The sequence below is a fragment of the Aptenodytes patagonicus genome, unplaced genomic scaffold (assembly GCF_965638725.1).
Source record: "Aptenodytes patagonicus unplaced genomic scaffold, bAptPat1.pri.cur scaffold_376, whole genome shotgun sequence".
NCBI classification, from domain to species: domain Eukaryota; kingdom Metazoa; phylum Chordata; class Aves; order Sphenisciformes; family Spheniscidae; genus Aptenodytes; species Aptenodytes patagonicus.
Window position 1 is genome coordinate 1 of NW_027472285.1, and position 20328 is coordinate 20328.

Here is a 20328-nt window from a genome sequence, read left to right on the forward strand (position 1 = left end):
ACCTGGCAGCCCTCGCTCCTTTCGTGTGGCAGCAGTCGCTGGACGTTCGCAATTTCGGAGCTGGCTCTGGAGGGCGCGCAGACAGCGAGCAGGCAACAACGTCGGCACCCTGAGCTGCCTGGCGAGCCCGGAGCCCCACTCTCTGTGGGGCTGTGGAAGGGCTGCCAAGGGAAGGCGAGGGGCCAGCCACACCTGGCAGCCCTCGCTCCTTTCGTGTGGCAGCAGTCGCTGGACGTTCGCAATTTCCGAGCTGGGCTCTGGAGGCGGCGCAGACAGCGAGCAGGCAACAACGTCGGCACCCTGAGCTGGCCTGGCGAAGCCCGGAGCCCCACTGCCTGTGTGGGCTGTGGAAGGGCTGCCAAGGGAACGCGAGGGCCAGCCAACACCTGGCAGCCCTCGCTCCTTTCGTGTGGCAGCAGTCGCTGGACGTTCGCAATTTCCGAGTGGGGCTCTGGAGGCGGCAGCAGACAGCGAGCAGGCAACAACGTCGGCACCCTGAGCTGGCTGGCGAGCCCGGAGCCCCACTGTCCTGTGGGGCTGTGGAAGGGCTGCCAAGGGAAGGCGAGGGCCAGCCACACCTGGCAGCCCTCGCTCCTTTCGTGTGGCAGCAGTCGCTGGACGTTCGCAATTTCGGAGCTGGGCTCTGGAGGCGGCGCAGACAGCGAGCAGGCAACAACGTCGGCACCCTGAGCTGGCTGGCGAGCCCGGAGCCCCACTGTCTGTGGGGCTGTGGAAGGGCTGCCAAGGGAAGGCGAGGGCCAGCCACACCTGGCAGCCCTCGCTCCTTTCGTGTGGCAGCAGTCGCTGGACGTTCGCAATTTCGGAGCTGGGCTCTGGAGGCGGCGCAGACAGCGAGCAGGCAACAACGTCGGCACCCTGAGCTGGCTGGCGAGCCCGGAGCCCCACTGTCTGTGGGGCTGTGGAAGGGCTGCCAAGGGAAGGCGAGGGCCAGCCACACCTGGCAGCCCTCGCTCCTTTCGTGTGGCAGCAGTCGCTGGACGTTCGCAATTTCGGAGCTGGGCTCTGGAGGCGGCGCAGACAGCGAGCAGGCAACAACGTCGGCACCCTGAGCTGGCTGGCGAGCCCGGAGCCCCACTGTCTGTGGGGCTGTGGAAGGGCTGCCAAGGGAAGGCGAGGGCCAGCCACACCTGGCAGCCCTCGCTCCTTTCGTGTGGCAGCAGTCGCTGGACGTTCGCAATTTCGGAGCTGGGCTCTGGAGGCGGCGCAGACAGCGAGCAGGCAACAACGTCGGCACCCTGAGCTGGCTGGCGAGCCCGGAGCCCCACTGTCTGTGGGGCTGTGGAAGGGCTGCCAAGGGAAGGCGAGGGCCAGCCACACCTGGCAGCCCTCGCTCCTTTCGTGTGGCAGCAGTCGCTGGACGTTCGCAATTTCGGAGCTGGGCTCTGGAGGCGGCGCAGACAGCGAGCAGGCAACAACGTCGGCACCCTGAGCTGGCTGGCGAGCCCGGAGCCCCACTGTCTGTGGGGCTGTGGAAGGGCTGCCAAGGGAAGGCGAGGGCCAGCCACACCTGGCAGCCCTCGCTCCTTTCGTGTGGCAGCAGTCGCTGGACGTTCGCAATTTCCAAGCTGGGCTCTGGAGGCGGCGCAGACAGCGAGCAGGCAACAACGTCGGCACCCTGAGCTGGCTGGCGAACCCGGAGCCCCACTGTCTGTGGGGCTGTGGAAGGGCTGCCAAGGGAAGGCGAGGGCCAGCCACACCTGGCAGCCCTCAGCTCCTTTCGTGTGGCAGCAGTCGCTGGACGTTCGCAATTTCGGAGCTGGGCTCTGGAGGCGGCGCAGACAGCGAGCAGGCAACAACGTCGGCACCCTGAGCTGGCTGGCGAGCCCGGAGCCCCACTGTCTGTGGGGCTGTGGAAGGGCTGCCAAGGGAAGGCGAGGGCCAGCCACACCTGGCAGCCCTCGCTCCTTTCGTGTGGCAGCAGTCGCTGGACGTTCGCAATTTCCAAGGTGGGCTCTGGAGGCGGCGCAGACAGCGAGCAGGCAACAACGTCGGCACCCTGAGCTGGCTGGCGAGCCCGGAGCCCCACTGTCTGTGGGGCTGTGGAAGGGCTGCCAAGGGAAGGCGAGGGCCAGCCACACCTGGCAGCCCTCGCTCCTTTCGTGTGGCAGCAGTCGCTGGACGTTCGCAATTTCGGAGCTGGGCTCTGGAGGCGGCGCAGACAGCGAGCAGGCAACAACGTCGGCACCCTGAGCTGGCTGGCGAGCCCGGAGCCCCACTGTCTGTGGGGCTGTGGAAGGGCTGCCAAGGGAAGGCGAGGGCCAGCCACACCTGGCAGCCCTCGCTCCTTTCGTGTGGCAGCAGTCGCTGGACGTTCGCAATTTCCAAGGTGGGCTCTGGAGGCGGCGCAGACAGCGAGCAGGCAACAACGTCGGCACCCTGAGCTGGCTGGCGAGCCCGGAGCCCCACTGTCTGTGGGGCTGTGGAAGGGCTGCCAAGGGAAGGCGAGGGCCAGCCACACTTGGCAGCCCTCGCTCCTTTCGTGTGGCAGCAGTCGCTGGACGTTCGCAATTTCGGAGCTGGGCTCTGGAGGCGGCGCAGACAGCGAGCAGGCAACAACGTCGGCACCCTGAGCTGGCTGGCGAGCCCGGAGCCCCACTGTCTGTGGGGCTGTGGAAGGGCTGCCAAGGGAAGGCGAGGGCCAGCCACACCTGGCAGCCCTCGCTCCTTTCGTGTGGCAGCAGTCGCTGGACGTTCGCAATTTCGGAGCTGGGCTCTGGAGGCGGCGCAGACAGCGAGCAGGCAACAACGTCGGCACCCTGAGCTGGCTGGCGAGCCCGGAGCCCCACTGTCTGTGGGGCTGTGGAAGGGCTGCCAAGGGAAGGCGAGGGCCAGCCACACCTGGCAGCCCTCGCTCCTTTCGTGTGGCAGCAGTCGCTGGACGTTCGCAATTTCGGAGCTGGGCTCTGGAGGCGGCGCAGACAGCGAGCAGGCAACAACGTCGGCACCCTGAGCTGGCTGGCGAGCCCGGAGCCCCACTGTCTGTGGGGCTGTGGAAGGGCTGCCAAGGGAAGGCGAGGGCCAGCCACACCTGGCAGCCCTCGCTCCTTTCGTGTGGCAGCAGTCGCTGGACGTTCGCAATTTCGGAGCTGGGCTCTGGAGGCGGCGCAGACAGCGAGCAGGCAACAACGTCGGCACCCTGAGCTGGCTGGCGAGCCTGGAGCCCCACTGTCTGTGGGGCTGTGGAAGGGCTGCCAAGGGAAGGCGAGGGCCAGCCACACCTGGCAGCCCTCGCTCCTTTGGTGTGGCAGCAGTCGCTGGATGTTCGCAATTTCCAAGGTGGGCTCTGGAGGCGGCGCAGACAGCGAGCAGGCAACAACGTCGGCACCCTGAGCTGGCTGGCGAGCCCGGAGCCCCAGTGTCTGTGGGGCTGTGGAAGGGCTGCCAAGGGAAGGCGAGGGCCAGCCACACCTGGCAGCCCTCGCTCCTTTCGTGTGGCAGCAGTCGCTGGACGTTCGCAATTTCGGAGCTGGGCTCTGGAGGCGGCGCAGACAGCGAGCAGGCAACAACGTCGGCACCCTGAGCTGGCTGGCGAGCCCGGAGCCCCACTGTCTGTGGGGCTGTGGAAGGGCTGCCAAGGGAAGGCGAGGGCCAGCCACACCTGGCAGCCCTCGCTCCTTTCGTGTGGCAGCAGTCGCTGGACGTTCGCAATTTCGGAGCTGGGCTCTGGAGGCGGCGCAGACAGCGAGCAGGCAACAACGTCGGCACCCTGAGCTGCCTGGCGAGCCCGGAGCCCCACTCTCTGTGGGGCTGTGGAAGGGCTGCCAAGGGAAGGCGAGGGCCAGCCACACCTGGCAGCCCTCGCTCCTTTCGTGTGGCAGCAGTCGCTGGACGTTCGCAATTTCGGAGCTGGGCTCTGGAGGCGGCGCAGACAGCGAGCAGGCAACAACGTCGGCACCCTGAGCTGGCTGGCGAGCCCGGAGCTCCACTGTCTGTGGGGCTGTGGAAGGGCTGCCAAGGGAAGGCGAGGGCCAGCCACACCTGGCAGCCCTCGCTCCTTTCGTGTGGCAGCAGTCGCTGGACGTTCGCAATTTCCAAGGTGGGCTCTGGAGGCGGCGCAGACAGCGAGCAGGCAACAACGTCGGCACCCTGAGCTGCCTGGCGAACCCGGAGCCCCAGTGTCTGTGGGGCTGTGGAAGGGCTGCCAAGGGAAGGCGAGGGCCAGCCACACCTGGCAGCCCTCGCTCCTTTCGTGTGGCAGCAGTCGCTGGACGTTCGCAATTTCGGAGCTGGGCTCTGGAGGCGGCGCAGACAGCGAGCAGGCAACAACGTCGGCACCCTGAGCTGGCTGGCGAGCCCGGAGCCCCACTGTCTGTGGGGCTGTGGAAGGGCTGCCAAGGGAAGGCGAGGGCCAGCCACACCTGGCAGCCCTCGCACCTTTCGTGTGGCAGCAGTCGCTGGACGTTCGCAATTTCGGAGCTGGGCTCTGGAGGCGGCGCAGACAGCGAGCAGGCAACAACGTCGGCACCCTGAGCTGGCTGGCGAGCCCGGAGCCCCACTGTCTGTGGGGCTGTGGAAGGGCTGCCAAGGGAAGGCGAGGGCCAGCCACACCTGGCAGCCCTCGCTCCTTTCGTGTGGCAGCAGTCGCTGGACGTTCGCAATTTCGGAGCTGGGCTCTGGAGGCGGCGCAGACAGCGAGCAGGCAACAACGTCGGCACCCTGAGCTGGCTGGCGAGCCCGGAGCCCCACTGTCTGTGGGGCTGTGGAAGGGCTGCCAAGGGAAGGCGAGGGCCAGCCACACCTGGCAGCCCTCGCTCCTTTCGTGTGGCAGCAGTCGCTGGACGTTCGCAATTTCGGAGCTGGGCTCTGGAGGCGGCGCAGACAGCAAGCAGGCAACAACGTCGGCACCCTGAGCTGGCTGGCGAGCCCGGAGCCCCACTGTCTGTGGGGCTGTGGAAGGGCTGCCAAGGGAAGGCGAGGGCCAGCCACACCTGGCAGCCCTCGCTCCTTTCGTGTGGCAGCAGTCGCTGGACGTTCGCAATTTCGGAGCTGGGCTCTGGAGGCGGCGCAGACAGCGAGCAGGCAACAACGTCGGCACCCTGAGCTGGCTGGCGAGCCTGGAGCCCCACTGTCTGTGGGGCTGTGGAAGGGCTGCCAAGGGAAGGCGAGGGCCAGCCACACCTGGCAGCCCTCGCTCCTTTGGTGTGGCAGCAGTCGCTGGATGTTCGCAATTTCGGAGCTGGGCTCTGGAGGCGGCGCAGACAGCGAGCAGGCAACAACGTCGGCACCCTGAGCTGGCTGGCGAGCCCGGAGCCCCACTGTCTGTGGGGCTGTGGAAGGGCTGCCAAGGGAAGGCGAGGGCCAGCCACACCTGGCAGCCCTCGCTCCTTTCGTGTGGCAGCAGTCGCTGGACGTTCGCAATTTCGGAGCTGGGCTCTGGAGGCGGCGCAGACAGCGAGCAGGCAACAACGTCGGCACCCTGAGCTGGCTGGCGAGCCCGGAGCCCCACTGTCTGTGGGGCTGTGGAAGGGCTGCCAAGGGAAGGCGAGGGCCAGCCACACCTGGCAGCCCTCGCTCCTTTCGTGTGGCAGCAGTCGCTGGACGTTCGCAATTTCGGAGCTGGGCTCTGGAGGCGGCGCAGACAGCGAGCAGGCAACAACGTCGGCACCCTGAGCTGGCTGGCGAGCCCGGAGCCCCACTGTCTGTGGGGCTGTGGAAGGGCTGCCAAGGGAAGGCGAGGGCCAGCCACACCTGGCAGCCCTCGCTCCTTTCGTGTGGCAGCAGTCGCTGGACGTTCGCAATTTCGGAGCTGGGCTCTGGAGGCGGCGCAGACAGCGAGCAGGCAACAACGTCGGCACCCTGAGCTGGCTGGCGAGCCCGGAGCCCCACTGTCTGTGGGGCTGTGGAAGGGCTGCCAAGGGAAGGCGAGGGCCAGCCACACCTGGCAGTCCTGGAGGCCTTCTGGCCCACAGAGCACGAGTCTGGAGGACTGACGGTCACTTCTGGTTGGCTGGAGGACTGCCGGCCAATAGAGGATGAGTCCGGACGACTGTCGGGCACTTCCGGTGGTCTGGAGGACTACCGGCCCATAGAGGATGAGCCTGGAGGACTGAGGGGCACTTCACATCGGCTGGAGGACTGCCGGCCCTTAGAGTGAGAGTGCGGAGTACTGGGGGCAGTTCCGGTGGGCTGGAGGACTGCCAGCCCATAGAGCGCAAGTCTGGAGGACTGAGGGGCACTTCCGTTGGGCTGGAGGACTAGCGGCCCATAGAGCGCGAGTCTGGAGGACTGACGGGCACTTCTGGTAGTCTGGAGGACTGCCGGCCCATAGATTGCCAGTCCGGAGGACTGACGGGCACTTCCGGTGGACTGAGGACTCTCGGCCCATAGAGCACGAGTCCGGAAGACTGAGGGGCACTTCCGGTAGGCTGGCGGACTGACGGCCCATAGAGCGTGAGTCCGGAGGACTGAGGGGCACTTCCGGTAAGCTGGAGGACTGTCGGCCCATAGAGGGCGAGTCCGGATGACTAAGGGGCACTTCCGGTGGTCTGGAGGACTAATGGCCCATAGAGTGCGAATCCGGAGGACTGAGGGGCACGTCCGTTGGGCTGGAGGACTCTCGGCCCATAGAGAGCGAGTTCGGTGGACTGAGAGGCACTTCCGGTGGGCTGGAGGACTGCCGGCCCATAGAGAGCTAGTCCGGAAGACTGAGGGGCACTTCCGGTAGGCTGGCGGGCTGACGGCCCATAGAGCGTGAGTCCGGAGGACTGAGGGGCACTTCCGTTAAGCTGGAGGACTGTCGGCCCATAGAGAGCTAGTCCGGATGACTAAGGGGCACTTCCGGTGATCTGGAGGACTAATGGCCCATAGAGTGCGAATCCGGAGGACTGAGGGGCACTTCCGGTGGGCTGGAGGACTCTCGGCCCATAGAGAGCGAGTTCGGTGGACTGAGGGGCACTTCCGGTGGGCTGGAGGACTGCCGGCCCATAGAGAGCTAGTCCGGATGACTGAGGGGCACTTTCTGTAGGCTGGAGGACTGCCGGCCCATAGAGCGTGAATCCGGAGTACTGAGGGGCACTTCCGGTAGGCTGGAGGACTGCCGGCCCATAGAGAGCTAGTCTGGAGGACTGAGGGGCACTTCCGGTGGTCTGGAGGACTAGTGGCCGATAGAGAGCTAGTCTGGAGGACTGAGGGGCACTTCCGTTGGGCTGGAGGACTGCCGGCCCATAGAGAGCTAGTCCGGAGGACTGAGGGGCACTTCCGGTAGTCTGGAGGACTGCCGGCCCATAGAGAGCTAGTCCGGAGGACTGAGGGGCACTTCCTGTGGTCTGGAGGACCGCCGGCCCATAGAGCGCCAGTCCGGAGGACTGAGCGGCACCCGCGGGCGGCCCTGCAGGGCGGTAAGGGCCCGTACCGCAGCGCCCGCGGCCGGTCTCGGTGCCGCGCGGGGCGGCCGTCGCCGCGGGAGCGTCCCTCCGCCCGTCCCTGAGAAGCCGCTGCGGGTGGCGGGGATCCCGCCGGAGCCCCGGCGGTGGCGGTTCGCGCTGCGGCCGCGCCTTTCTGGGGCCCGGCGCGGCCCGGCCTCCGCGGGGCGTTTCTGCGCGGCCCGGGGCCTCCCGCGCGGGTCCCGGCGGCGGCATCTCGTTCGATGAACGGCCTCGCGGAAGGATTTGCTGGTACCAAGCGCGGCGAGCGCAGGGCTGGCGCCCAGGGAGGGCGCCGGCTCCCCGCGGCTGCGGGGGAGAGGACGAGGCGGCAAAGCGCCCGAAGGGGGGCGGCGGCGGAGGGCGAGGCTGATTGCTCCGCCGCCCCGGGGGCGCGGGCCGGACGTCCCGTCGGGAGCGCGGCGGCTGCCGCCAGGTGTTCTCCTGGCGAACCGCTGCCCGCCCGCGCTCTGCGTCGGATCCGGAGGTCCCGCCTGTGCCGGGGGTGCCCGGGTTCACCGTGGCCGTCGTTCGATGGGGGGCACCAGCGGCCCTCGGCGGGTTTTCTCCCTTCGTCGCTTGAAAGAGGACTGCGGAGCCTCCTTGTTTTGCTTTTTAATTACCGTACAGATCGGGAACGGGCGCTCCGCCAGCGCTCCCGGTATAGGGCGACCAGCGCTCCCAGTACGGAGGTCACCAGTGCGCCCAGTGCTCCCAGCGTGGGGGTGACCAGTGCACCCAGTGCTCCCGGTATAGGGCGACCAGCGCTCCCAGTACGGAGGTCACCAGTGTGCCCAGTGCTCCCAGCGTGGGGGTGACCAGTGCTCCCAGTACGGAGGTCACCAGTGCTCCCAGTGTGGGGGTCACCAGCGCACCCAGTGCTCCCAGTATGGAGGTCACCAGTGCGCCCAGTGCTCCCAGCGTGGGGGTGACCAGTGCACCCAGTGCTCCCGGTATAGGGTGACCAGTGCGCCCAGTGCTCCCAGCGTGGGGGTGACCAGTGCTCCCAGTGTGGAGGTGACCAGTGCTCCTAGCGCTCCCGGTATGGGGGTCACCAGCGCTCCCAGTACGGAGGTCACCAGTGCACCCAGTGCTCCCAGTGTGGGGGTCACCAGCGCACCCAGTGCTCCCAGCGTGGGGGTGACCAGTGCTCCCAGTGTGGGGGTCACCAGCGCACCCAGTGCTCCCAGTACGGAGGTCACCAGTGCGCCCAGTGCTCCCCAGCGTGGGGGTGACCAGTGCACCCAGTGCTCCCAGTGTGGGGGTCACCAGCGCACCCAGTGCTCCCAGCGTGGGGGTGACCAGTGCTCCCAGTGTGGGGGTCACCAGCGCACCCAGTGCTCCCAGTACGGTGGTCACCAGTGCGCCCAGTGCTCCCAGCGTGGGGGTGACCAGTGCACCCAGTGCTCCCGGTATAGGGTGACCAGTGCTCCCAGTACGGAGGTCACCAGTGCGCCCAGTGCTCCCAGTGTGGGGGTCACCAGCGCACCCAGTGCTCCCAGTGTGGGGGTCACCAGTGCGCCCAGTGCTCCCAGCGTGGGGGTGACCAGTGCACCCAGTGCTCCCGGTATAGGGTGACCAGTGCTCCCAGTGTGGGGGTCACCAGTGCGCCCAGTGCTCCCAGTGTGGGGGTCACCAGCGCACCCAGTGCTCCCAGTACGGAGGTCACCAGTGCGCCCAGTGCTCCCAGCGTGGGGGTGACCAGTGCACCCAGTGTGGGGGTCACCAGCGCACCCAGTGCTCCCAGTACGGAGGTCACCAGTGCGCCCAGTGCTCCCAGCGTGGGGGTCACCAGTGCACCCAGTGCTCCCGGTATAGGGTGACCAGTGCTCCCAGTACGGAGGTCACCAGTGCGCCCAGTGCTCCCAGTGTGGGGGTCACCAGCGCACCCAGTGCTCCCAGTACGGAGGTCACCAGTGCGCCCAGTGCTCCCAGCGTGGGGGTGACCAGTGCTCCTAGCGCTCCCGGTATAGGGTGACCGGTGCTCCCAGCGTGGGGATCACCAGTGCACCCAGCGGTCCCAGTGTGGGGGTCACCAGCGCACCCAGTGCTCCCAGTACGGAGGTCACCAGTGCACCCAGTGCTCCCAGCGTGGGGGTGACCAGTGCTCCCAGTGTGGGGGTCACCAGCGCACCCACTGCTCCCAGTACGGAGGTCACCAGTGCTCCCAGTGTGGAGGTGACCAGTGCTCCTAGCGCTCCCGGTATGGGGGTCACCAGCACTCCCAGTGTGGGGGTCACCAGTGCACCCAGTGTTCCCAGTGTGGGGGTCACCAGTGCACCCAGCACTCCCAGTGTGGGGGTCACCAATGCACCCAGTGTTCCCAGCGTGGGGGTCACCAGTGCTCCCAGCGCTCCCAGTGTGGGGGTGACCAGCGCTCCCAGCGTGGGGGTCACCAGTGCTCCCAGCGCTCCCGGTACGGGGGTGACCAGCGCTCCCAGCGTGGGGGTCACCAGTGCTCCCAGCGCTCCCAGTGTGGGGGTGACCAGCGCTCCCAGCGTGGGGGTCACCAGTGCTCCCAGCGCTCCCGGTACGGGGGTGACCAGCGCTCCCAGCGTGGGGGTCACCAGTGCTCCCAGCACTCCTGGTACGGGGGTGACCAGCGCTCCCAGTGTGGGGGTGACCAGCGCTCCCAGCGTGGGGGTCACCAGTGCTCCCAGCGCTCCCGGTACGGGGGTGACCAGCGCTCCCAGCGTGGGGGTCACCAGTGCTCCCAGCGCTCCCGGTACGGGGGTGACCAGCGCTCGCAGTCCGGGGCGAGGACGCCTTCCGCGGGCGAGCGGACTCCATTTCCCGTCGCGCCCCGCTCCGCCCCTTACCCCGGCGCCGCGGTGCGCCCTGGGAGCTGTAGTCCCGCCCCCCGCCGCCCTCCACGCCGCCGCCACCCCCTTCCGCTCCCCGCCCAGGGACGGACTCCGTTTCCCGTCGTGCCCCGCGGCGCGCGGCCCTCCCGGCCACCGTCCTTCTCCCTCCCCGCTGCCCCGCCGGCCGCCGGGCCGGGCCCGGGCCGGGCGGCGCCGCCGCCGCCATGTCGGAGCCGCTGGGCTGGTGCGTGGAGGCGGTGCGGGCGGCGGCCGAGCCGGGGCTGGCCCGGGCGCTGCTGGCGCTGCGGACCCGCCACACCCGGCGGCCGGGAGGCGCCGCTCGGTTCCGGGAGCGGGGCGGGCTGGGGCCGCTGCTGGAGCTGCTGGGGCCCGAGCGGCCCCGCCGCACCCTCGACCTGGCCCTCAGCGTCCTCGGGAACTGCTGTACCGAGCCCGGCTGCCGCCGGCAGGCCCGGCGCCTCGGCGGCGTCCCCCGCCTCGGTGAGTGCCGGCGCCGGGAGCTCCTGGGGGAGGGAATGGGACGCCCCCGCCCCCCAGAGGGAATGGGGCGGCCCGGACACCCTCCCCCCCCCCCCCCCCCCCCTCCCTCCCGCGCTGGGAATGGTTCTGGACCCCCCCCCCCACAGGGGGGGGTTAAGGGAGCCCAGACACGCCCGCCCCCCTGCCCCGGTGCTGGGAATGGGCCGGCCCCGGCCCCCCTCCCCCACCCCTGGGAATGGTTCGGTCCAAGCCCCATTGAGGGCAATTGGAGAATCCTGAACCCCGCCTCGCTGACCCCTGACCTGTCCCTGAGGGTGACCCCATCTGTGACCCCTGACCTGTCCCTGAGGGTGTCCCCCTGTCCCCATCTGTGACCTCTGCCCCCTGACCTGTCCCTGAGGGTGTCCCCATCTGTGACCTCTGCCCCCTGACCTGTCCCTGAGGGTGTCCCCCATCCCCATCTGTGACCTCTGCCCCCTGACCTGTCCCTGAGGGTGTCCCCATCTGTGACCTCTGCCCCCTGACCTGTCCCTGAGGGTATCCCCCTGTCCCCATCTGTGACCTCTGCCCCCTGACCTGTCCCCAGCCGTGACCTCTGCCCTCTGTTCCCGCAGTGGCCCTGCTGTCCTCGCCGGGGCCGGAGAGCGTGCAGAACCGCGTGGCCCGCACCCTCGCCAACCTGGCGCTGGAGCCCGACGGCGCCCGGGACGTCCTCGACGCCGGTGAGCGGGGTCCCCGAGGGGTCCCCCTGGGCGTCCTCGGGGGTCCCCGAGGTCTGCAGGGGACCCGTGCGCGTTCCCAGAGGTGCCTTGGGTGTCCACACGGCCCCCGGGGGTCCTTTGGTGGGTCTCCAGGGTGTCCCCGAGGTCCCCAGGAGTCCCCTTAAGTGGTTTTTGGGGGTCCCTTGGCTGTCCGTGAGGTCCCCTAGGTGCTCTCAGGGGTCCTTTGGGTGCCCCAAGGTCCCTTGGGGGGGGTCCCTTGTGTATTCTTGGGGTCCCTCAGGTATTTGTGCTGTCCCCAGGGGTCCCCGATCCCTCCCCTAATGGGTCCCCGTGTCCCCAGCGAGTCCCTTAGCGGCTTTCCCGTCGCTGTGGGCACTGGGACGTCCTCGGGGTGGCCCCTGACGGGTGCCGTGTCCCCAGCGTGTCCCTCGGTGCGTTTCTCATCGCTGCGGGTAGCGGGACGTCCCCGACCTGTCCCCTAACGCGCCCCAACGTCCCCAGAGGGTGTCCCCAGTGCCCTCCTTAATGGCTTTCTCATCCCTGGGAGCACCGGGACACCCCTTAGGGTGTCCCCTAAAGGTCCCCATGTCCCCGAGGCTTCCCCCCCCCCACCCTGCACATCTCTTGAGCTCTGCCCCCCCCCCCCCCCCCCCCCCCGCCCCTTGCAGGTGCCGGCCCCCTCCTGGTGTCCCTGGCCGCCTCCTGCGGCACGCCCGAGTGCCTCCACAGCGCCGCCCGTGCCCTCCGCATCCTGGGGGCCGCCCCGGCCCCCCGCCGGGCCCTGGGCCGAGCTGGGGCCGTCCGAGCCTTGGCCTCCCGCCTGGCCTCCCTCTCCCCGGCCCACCCCGCCTGCCCGGCCGTCGCCCGAGCCCTGCGGGGTCTCACCGACAGCCCCGGCCCCTCGGCCGACGACGTGGCCCCTGCTTTGCCCGCCTTGGCCGCCCTGGCCGCCCACGCCAAGCGGGACCACCGCCAGCCCGCCCTGGGAGCCATCGCCAACGCCTGCGCCCGCGCCCCGCTCCGACCCGCCCTGGGGGCCGCCGGGGCGGTGGAGGCGGTGACCGAAGAGGTGAGGAGGGCGTTGGCGTCCCCCAACGTCGCCGGCGCCACCGTAGCCGTCCGGGCGCTCTGCCTGCTGTGCCGGGAGGCCGTCAACCGGGCGCGGGTACGGGCGGCCGGCGGGTTGGGGCTGCTCCTGCGTCTCCTGGCCGAGCCCCGCGCCCGGCCGTGGCGTCCCCGCGTCCTCCTGGCTTTGGCCGCCTTCGCCTATGACCAGGAGGCGCTGGCGGCCCTGGAGGCCCGGGGCCTCGTCCCGCTGCTCGCCGACGTCCTGCGGGCCCGGGCCGACGAGGAGGAGGAGGAAGAGGAGGAGGAGGAGGAGGAGGAAGATGAAGAGGAGGAGGATGAAGCCGCCGCGTCGTGCGATCTCCCCCGGGAGCTGCCTGGCCCCCCCGGGGCCGGGGCAGCCGCCGGGAGCTTGCGGGGACTCAAGTGAGTGGGGGGACGGACAGGCGGTCAGGCTTTTTTGGGGGGGTGCAAGGCTTTGGCACCTCCTGGGGTGTCCCTGGGGGTCCCTTGAGGTCGTTGACACCTTGAGAGGGATCCCTGGGGTGTCCCTGGGGGTCTTTGGGACCTCGGGGGAGGGGGGCTCCTTGGGGTCACCTTTGGGGTCCCTATCACCTCGGGGCGGGGGGGGGGCAGCCCTGGGATCACCCTCGGTGTCCTTGGCAATAGAACAGGGGTGCGGGGGGGGGCCCCAGCCCTTAGTGCCAGTGGGGGGCAGGGGGGGGAGAGGTGTCCAGGCTGTCCCTTAGTGGCACCCTGGGGGTCCGGGGCTGTCCCTGTCCCCCCGCCCAAACTGCTCAGCCCCCCCTGTTTCTCCCCCCAGGTCCTGGCTCCTCTCTGAAGCTGCCTCCCCGCCGCCCTCCCCCCCGTCCTCTGCCGTGCCCCCCCACTGCCCCTCGCCCCCCCGCCGGCGCCTGCCCCCCATGGGGGCCCTGGCCCTGCCCCGGGGGTGGGCGAGGGGGACCCCTGGCTCCCCGAAGCCCCCGCTCTCCTACTTTTGGGGCGCCTAGCAGCCGCCGATGAGCCCAGCCGAGCCCTGGCCACCGCCCCCGTCGTTTCGGGGCTCCTCCGCTACCTGACGGGGGTCCCTGCCCCCGCCCCCCGGGCTGCCCGGGTGCTGCAGCGCCTGACGGGGCACCCCGCTTTTTTGGGGGCGCTGGTCCGGGCTTACGTCCCCTCCCTGCTCCGCTCCTGGCTGGTCCTCGGCCTCGCCCCGCCCCAGGCTGAGGAGCTCTCGCGGCCCGGGGGACCCCGGCGTCCGGCTGCCCCCCACCACCCCCGCCAGGCACGCCTCAAGGAGTTGGGTGAGTTGGAAGGGGGGGGGGGGGGTGTGTGCTTCAGGGGGCTAATTGGGATCCCCGGGAGTCATGGGTGGCCTTTGGGCATCACCAGGGGTTCCTCGGGGGCCTCTGGGGGTCCCTGAGGGTTCTTGTTGGCCTTTGGGGGCCCCCAGCGTTCCTGGGGGACTATTGGGGGTCCTGGAGGGCCTTTGGGGGGTCTCTGGGGGGGGCTGCTGGGAGTCCTACAGAGGGCCTGGGTGGCCTTTAGGGGTCTCTGAGGTGTCCCCAGCGGGCTATTGGGGGTCCCTGAGGAGTCCCTGGGGGATTGTTGGGCGTCTCTGGGGGTCCTTGGTAGACTTTGGGGGTCCCCAGGGGTCCCTGGAGGTCCTAGGTAGTCTTTGGGTGTCCCTGGGGAGCTATTGGAGGTCCCTGGGGGGTCTTGAGGGGCCTTTTGGGGGCTATCAGGGCATCCCCGTGGGCTTTTGGGGGTCCCCAGTTGTCCCTGGGGGGCTTTGGGGGTCCCTGGGGGGGGCTTTAGGGGTCCTTGGAGTCGCTGGAGGTCTCTGGGGATCCCTGGGGGGCTACTGGGGGTCCTGGGTGCTGTTTTGGCTCTCCCGGGGTGACCCTGGGGGGCGGGGGGAGGAGGTAGGATACATAGCGGGATCCTATGGACCCGACACACCCCCCCCAATATGTCCCCGTGTCCGTCCGTCCCCCCCAGGTGAGGGACTCCTGCGCAACCTGGGGGCGGCGGCGGCGGCCCCCTTCGGCGTGGGGCTGCTGACCCACATGCTGCGCTGCGGGGCCCCCCCGGCCCGCCTGGCCTGCGCCACCGCCCTGCCCCTGCTCGCCAGGTACCGACCCTACGGCACCCCTATAAAGCCCCCGTACGTCCCCTGCTGCGGCATCCCTGCAGTCCCCGTGGCCCCCCCAGAACTGGCCCGTAACTCACCTGGGGGGTCCCCTCACGCGTTCCCCTGCAGCTGAGCCCATATGTCCCCTATGGAGCTGTATACGTCCCCTATAGAGCTCTATACGTCCCCTATACGGGCTTGGCAGTGTCCCTGCAGCCCCCCCCCCTGCCCCGTAGCCCCCCAGAACCGGCCCCACGACTCGCCCAGGAGATCCCTCCCGCGTTCCCCTGCACCCGGGCCCGCGAGTCCTCTATAGAGCCCAGTGCATCGTCCGTGCAGCCTTATATGTCTCCTGTAGAGCCCCTGCGGCCCCCCTATAGCCCCCGTGGCCGTCCAGAACCGGCCCCATAACCCACCTGGGGGGGGGGGTCCTCACGGATTCCCGCCTCTTCCCTTGTCTCCAGTGCTTATAGAGCCTCTATAGAGCCCCATAAGGATCAGTAACGGGGTCCCGGAAACAGCCTGTGGATCCCGCGTGTGGATGTGCTCAGTATAGATTTCTTTAGCCGAGGCAGTGCATCCGTTGTATATGCTCTATAGGTGGCCCCGTAGATCCACTACAGCCAATTTCATAAGTGTTTCCCGTAGGTTCCCCGTAACGCACCCTATAGGTGTTCTGTAGCTTGCCTCCAAGCCCCTCGTAGTGAGTGCAGTAATTTCCTATGGATCTCCTGTTGCTGGCCCCACAGAGCCCCTGTAAATCCTCTATAGGTACCTAGTGCACCAGTCTATAGATCACCTATAGGGCCCCCTGCAGAACTCCCACAGGCAGCCCCATAGGTTCCCTATAGCTGCCCCATAAGCAGCCCTGTTAGTCCCCTGTGGATGCCTCGTAGGCAGCCCCATAGGTCTCATATAGATTTCCTACCTATAGCCCTATAGTTCTCCTATGGATCTGCCTATAGATTTCCTATACGTTCCCTCTGTGTGCCCCCCCATGTCATCGGCATGTCATTGATGTGTCATTGGCATGTGCAACCCAATGTCCCCGGGGTGGGGGGTGGCCCTAGACCCTATAGCGTCCCCCACGTGTTGGTGTGGCATCATTGGCGTCGCGATGGCACGACCCACGGCGTTGGCGTCGCGTTGGCGTCGCCCACGGCGTTGGCGTGACCCATGACGTTGGCATCACCTGCAGCGTTGGCATCGTGTTGGCGTGACCCATGACGTTGGCGTCATGTTGGCGTCACCTACAGCATTGGCGTCACGTTGCCGTGACCCACATCATTGCCAGGACCCGTGGTGTTGGTGTCACGTTGGTGCGACCCACAGTGTTGATGTCACATGGGCGTGACCCACGTCACTGGCGTGACCCACGTTGGCGGCGTCACGTTGGCGTGACCCACGTCGTTGGCGTGACTCAAGTCATTGTTGTCGTGTTGGCATGACCTGTGTTGTTGGTACGACCCTTGGCACTGGTGTGGCGTCGGCGTGACCCTCGGCATCCCTTTGCCGTGGTGCTGGCATGACACGTGTCCTTGGCATGCGCAGGCCGGCGTCCCCGGCGCGGGGGCTGCTGTGGGGAGGGGGGGCGGTGGCCCTGCTGCTCTCGGCGGTGGCCCGGGGCCCCGCGTCCCCCTACGAGCCCCCCCCAGCCTTCGCCCTCTACGCTGCTGATGCTATCGCCCTCCTGCGGGGACATGCCGGGGACGTGCCGGGGGACATCGGGGACACGGCGGGGGACGGCGAGGACACACCGGGACACGCCAATGACAAGGACCTGCAGGTACAACCCCGTGGGGTGCTGGGGACACGCGGCGGGGTGCTGGGGACACGTGATGGGGCACGTGGATGGGGACATTGAGGGTGTGGAGGGGGACACTGAGGCTGCTGGGGCTCGTTGGGGACACGGAGGATCGCTGGGGACACGGGGGCTCGTTGGGGACACGGAGGATCGCTGGGGACACGGGGGCTCGTTGGGGACACAGAGGATTGTTGAGGACCTGTAGGGACACCCAGGTGGGGACACTGGGATCGTTGGGGACTCACGGGGACAGATGTATGGGGATGTTGGGGACATCGGGGATCCCTTGGGGACATCCCGATGGGGACCCGTGGGGGGACACTGGGAACGCCCACAGACTCACAGGTGCTCTTGGGGACACGGGGGACCCGCAGGTGCACGGAGACAGGGACACCGAGGACCCATGGGGACACGGGGATGCCGAGGACCTGTGGGGACAGGCGAACAGAGATGGGGACAGTGGCAACGCCCTTGAGGCGAACGGTGACCTGCAGAGACCTCTGGACCGACGCAAGGACCTCAAGGACCTGTGGGGACACACAGACACCTTTGGAGACACTGAGGACGCCTGGAGACACGTGGATGGCCACGCAACCTCTCCTGCGGATGGACACGGTGACACTGGGGACACACCAGGGTGCACCGATGGACATGGGGACCTATGGGGACAGGCGGACGGACTTGGGGACGCTGATGACTCGTGGGGACCCATAGGGTCCCCGTGTCCCCTGTCACCTGTGACCCTCTACCCCCCGCCCCTGCTGTCCCCTGTGTCCCCATGTCCCCAAGTATCTCCAGACCCATTTTCCCCAGGGCCCCCCTGTCCCCAAGCGTCCCCGAGGGCTGCTAAACGTCCCCAAGCGTCCTCTTGTCCCCAGCTGTCCCCAAACCCTCCCAACCCCCATTCTCAAGTGGCCCCAAGACCCCCCAAATGTCCCCTACTGTCCTCTTCTCCTCCACCGTCCTCAGACCTCCCTAACTCATGTCCCTGGGTGTCTCTGAGGTCCTCCAACCCATGTCCCCAGGTGTCCCCATGTCCCCAGGTGTCCCCAAACCCCCTCGACCCCTGTCCCCAAGCATCCCCCTGTCCCCAAGCCTCCCCAAGGTCCTCCAACCCCTGTCCCCAGGCCTCCCCAAGCTCCTCCAACCCATCTCCACCACCGTCCCCATGCCCCCGGACATCCCCAAGGTCCTCCAACCCCTGTCCCCAGGCCTCCCCAAGCTCCTCCAACCCATCTCCACCACCGTCCCCATGCCCCCGGACATCCCCAAGGTCCTCCAACCCCTGTCCCCAAGCCTCCCCAAGGTCCTCCAACCCCTGTCCCCGAGCGTCCCCAAGCTCCTCCAACCCATCTCCACCACCATCTCCAGCCCCCCAAGCGTCCCCAGCCACGCATCCCCCCGTGTCCCCAACATGTCCCTATGCCCTGACACCCCACGACCTCCTCCTCCTCCCCAACGGCACCCACCCCGGGGTGCCAGTGGCCCGGGCGGCCCTGACCCGGGGGTCCCCTGTCTTGGGAGCCATGTTGGGGGGGGCCTTCGCCGAGGCCCGCCAGGCAGCCGTGGCCTTGGGCTGTGCCCCCCGCCGCCCTCTCCTCCTCCTCCTCCATTTTGTCCATGGCTGCCGGGGCCGCCCCAGGGACGGGTGTCCCCTCCTGTCCCCCCCTGTGTCCCCCGCCATCGCCGGCGCTGCCATGGCCTTGGCCCGCCGCTACCTGGTGGACGGCTTTGAGGGTGTCGTGGCCGCTGCTGTCACCGCACCCCCCGGTGCCCTCTGGGCCTTGGCCGAGCGGTGGGGTTGCGCCCCGTTGGCCGCCCGGGCCGCCCAGGCCATTCTGGGGGGGGCACCCCACAACGTGGCCCCCCGCTTGGTTCGGGTGGCCCGGCTGGCCCGATGTCCCCCTCGCCTGGCCCGGGCCTTGATGGCTGCTGTGGCGCCCCGGGGGGCCCAGCCCCACCTTGATATGGGGGAGCCGTGGGGCGGGGGTGACCCCCTGCTGCGACCCCCTGGAGATGCCGATGGGGACCTCAGGGATGTCCAGGAGGACCTCGGGGACTTGGAGGGTGACTTTGGGGTCCCTTACGAGGACCTCGGGGACACCCAGGGAGACCTCGGCACCGTGGCAGACCCCTTTGGGGACCCCTCTATGGATGCGGGGGACCCCTTAGGTGAAGATGATGTGGACATGGAGGTCAAGGGGCCTCTCTAAGACCTTGGGGACCCCCAGCAAGACCTTGGGGACCCCTTTGGGGATCTTGGGGACCACTGCGTGGGTGTTGGGGACCCCTTAGATGAAGACAAGGGGAACATGGAGGTCAGGGACCTCTCTAGGACCTTGGGGACCCCCAGCAGGACCTTGGGGACCACTGCATGGGTGTTGGGGACCCCATAGATGAAGACAAGGAGGACATGGAGGTCAGGGACCTCTCTAAGACTTTGGGGACACCCTCGGGGACCCCTCTGATGTTAGGGAGCCCTTAGATGAAGATGATGTGGACATGGAGGTCAGAAGACTTAGCTCTAAGACCTGGGGGCCCTTTTATGGGTCTTGGGGACCCCTTAGATGAAAATCAGGAGGACGTGGAGGTCAGGGGACCTTTCTAAGACCTTGGGGACACCCTGGAGGACCCCTTTATGGCTGTTAGGGACCCGTGAGACAGAGATGAGGGGGACAAGGAGACCCGGAGGGCTCTCAGATCTTGGGGACACCTTTAGGGACCTTGAGGAGATGGGAGGACGCCTTCAGGGACCTCCACGGGGACCTTAGGGAGGACTTTGTGGACTTTAAGGACATGGTGGACCTTCTTGGGGACCCCTCTGTGGGTGTTGGGGACCCCTTAGATGAGGACAAGGAGGACATGGAGGTCAAGGGACCTCTCTAAGACCTCAAGAACACCCATTAATCTTGGGGACACACTGAAGGACCATAGCGACTTTGGAGACCCCTTAGATGAAGATGAGGAGGACATGGAGGTTAAGGGACCCATGTGGGGACCTCAGAGACCCCCCTTGAGGGGGGTCCTCCTCTAGATGTTAAGGCCTTTTTCGATGATGAAGATGAGGCCAGGGAGGTGGGGGAGCCCCATAAGGACCTTGGGGGTCTCCTCTAAATGTTGAGGCCCTTTTTGATGATGAAGAGAAGGCTGGGGAGATGGGGAGCCCCCAGTAAGGACTTGGGGACCCCCATGAGGGCCTTGGGGACCTCATCTAGACGTTGAGGCTTTTTTTGATGATGAAGATGAGGCCGGGGGGGGGGGGGGGGGGCGTGGGGGACCCCCAGAGTGGCACACGGTGGTGGCACATGGGGAGGCAGCCCAGATTTGGGGAGGAAGGCACAGTTTCAGGGCACACGCACACACCCCCCCCCCAGGTTATGGGGCATCCCCACAGTGTCAGGGTGGGGCTGCTAGGGGAGGGGCGCCCGGTTTCAGGTTGATTTCACGGGATTTTGGGGTCGTGACTGTAGCGAAGGCAACGCACAATAAAGGAGGTGAAACCGCTCCGGCGTGGTGAGGATCCGGGAGTCTGGGCCCCCCCTCCGTGTCCCACGGACCCAGGTACCTGCCCCCCCCCTCCCCAGTATCCCACGGACCCGGGTGTCCAGGGCCCCCGGTATCCCACGGGCCCAGGTACCTGACCCCCCCTCCCCTCCCCGGTATCCCGTGGACCCAGATGTCTGGGCCCGTTCCCTTCCCAAATCCAAGTCCCCTCCTCCCGTATCCCACGGACCCAGGCATGGGGGACCCCCCCGTGTCCCACGGACCCAGGCATCTGCCCCCCCCCTCCCCGGTATCCCACAGACCCAGGCGTGGGGGACCCCCCTGTGTCCCACGGACCCGGGCATCTGCCCCTCCCCAGTATCCCACGGACCCGGGCATCCAGGGCCCCCGGTATCCCACGGGCCCAGGCGTC

The 20328-nt window shown here is 68.1% G+C and overlaps 1 protein-coding gene across 1 annotated transcript; it reads left to right on the forward strand.

Annotated features, from left to right (window-relative positions):
• The first annotated feature begins 10410 nt into the window (after positions 1 to 10410).
• LOC143173874 (uncharacterized) lies at positions 10411 to 19674 on the forward strand. The gene is given in 8 exon segments (XM_076363998.1): positions 10411 to 10687; positions 11302 to 11409; positions 12078 to 12900; positions 13298 to 13355; positions 13358 to 13778; positions 14476 to 14608; positions 16160 to 16394; positions 16787 to 19674. Coding segments are annotated over 8 exon segments (3894 nt in total). The 3' UTR covers positions 18626 to 19674.
• Positions 19675 to 20328: the final 654 nt, after the last annotated feature.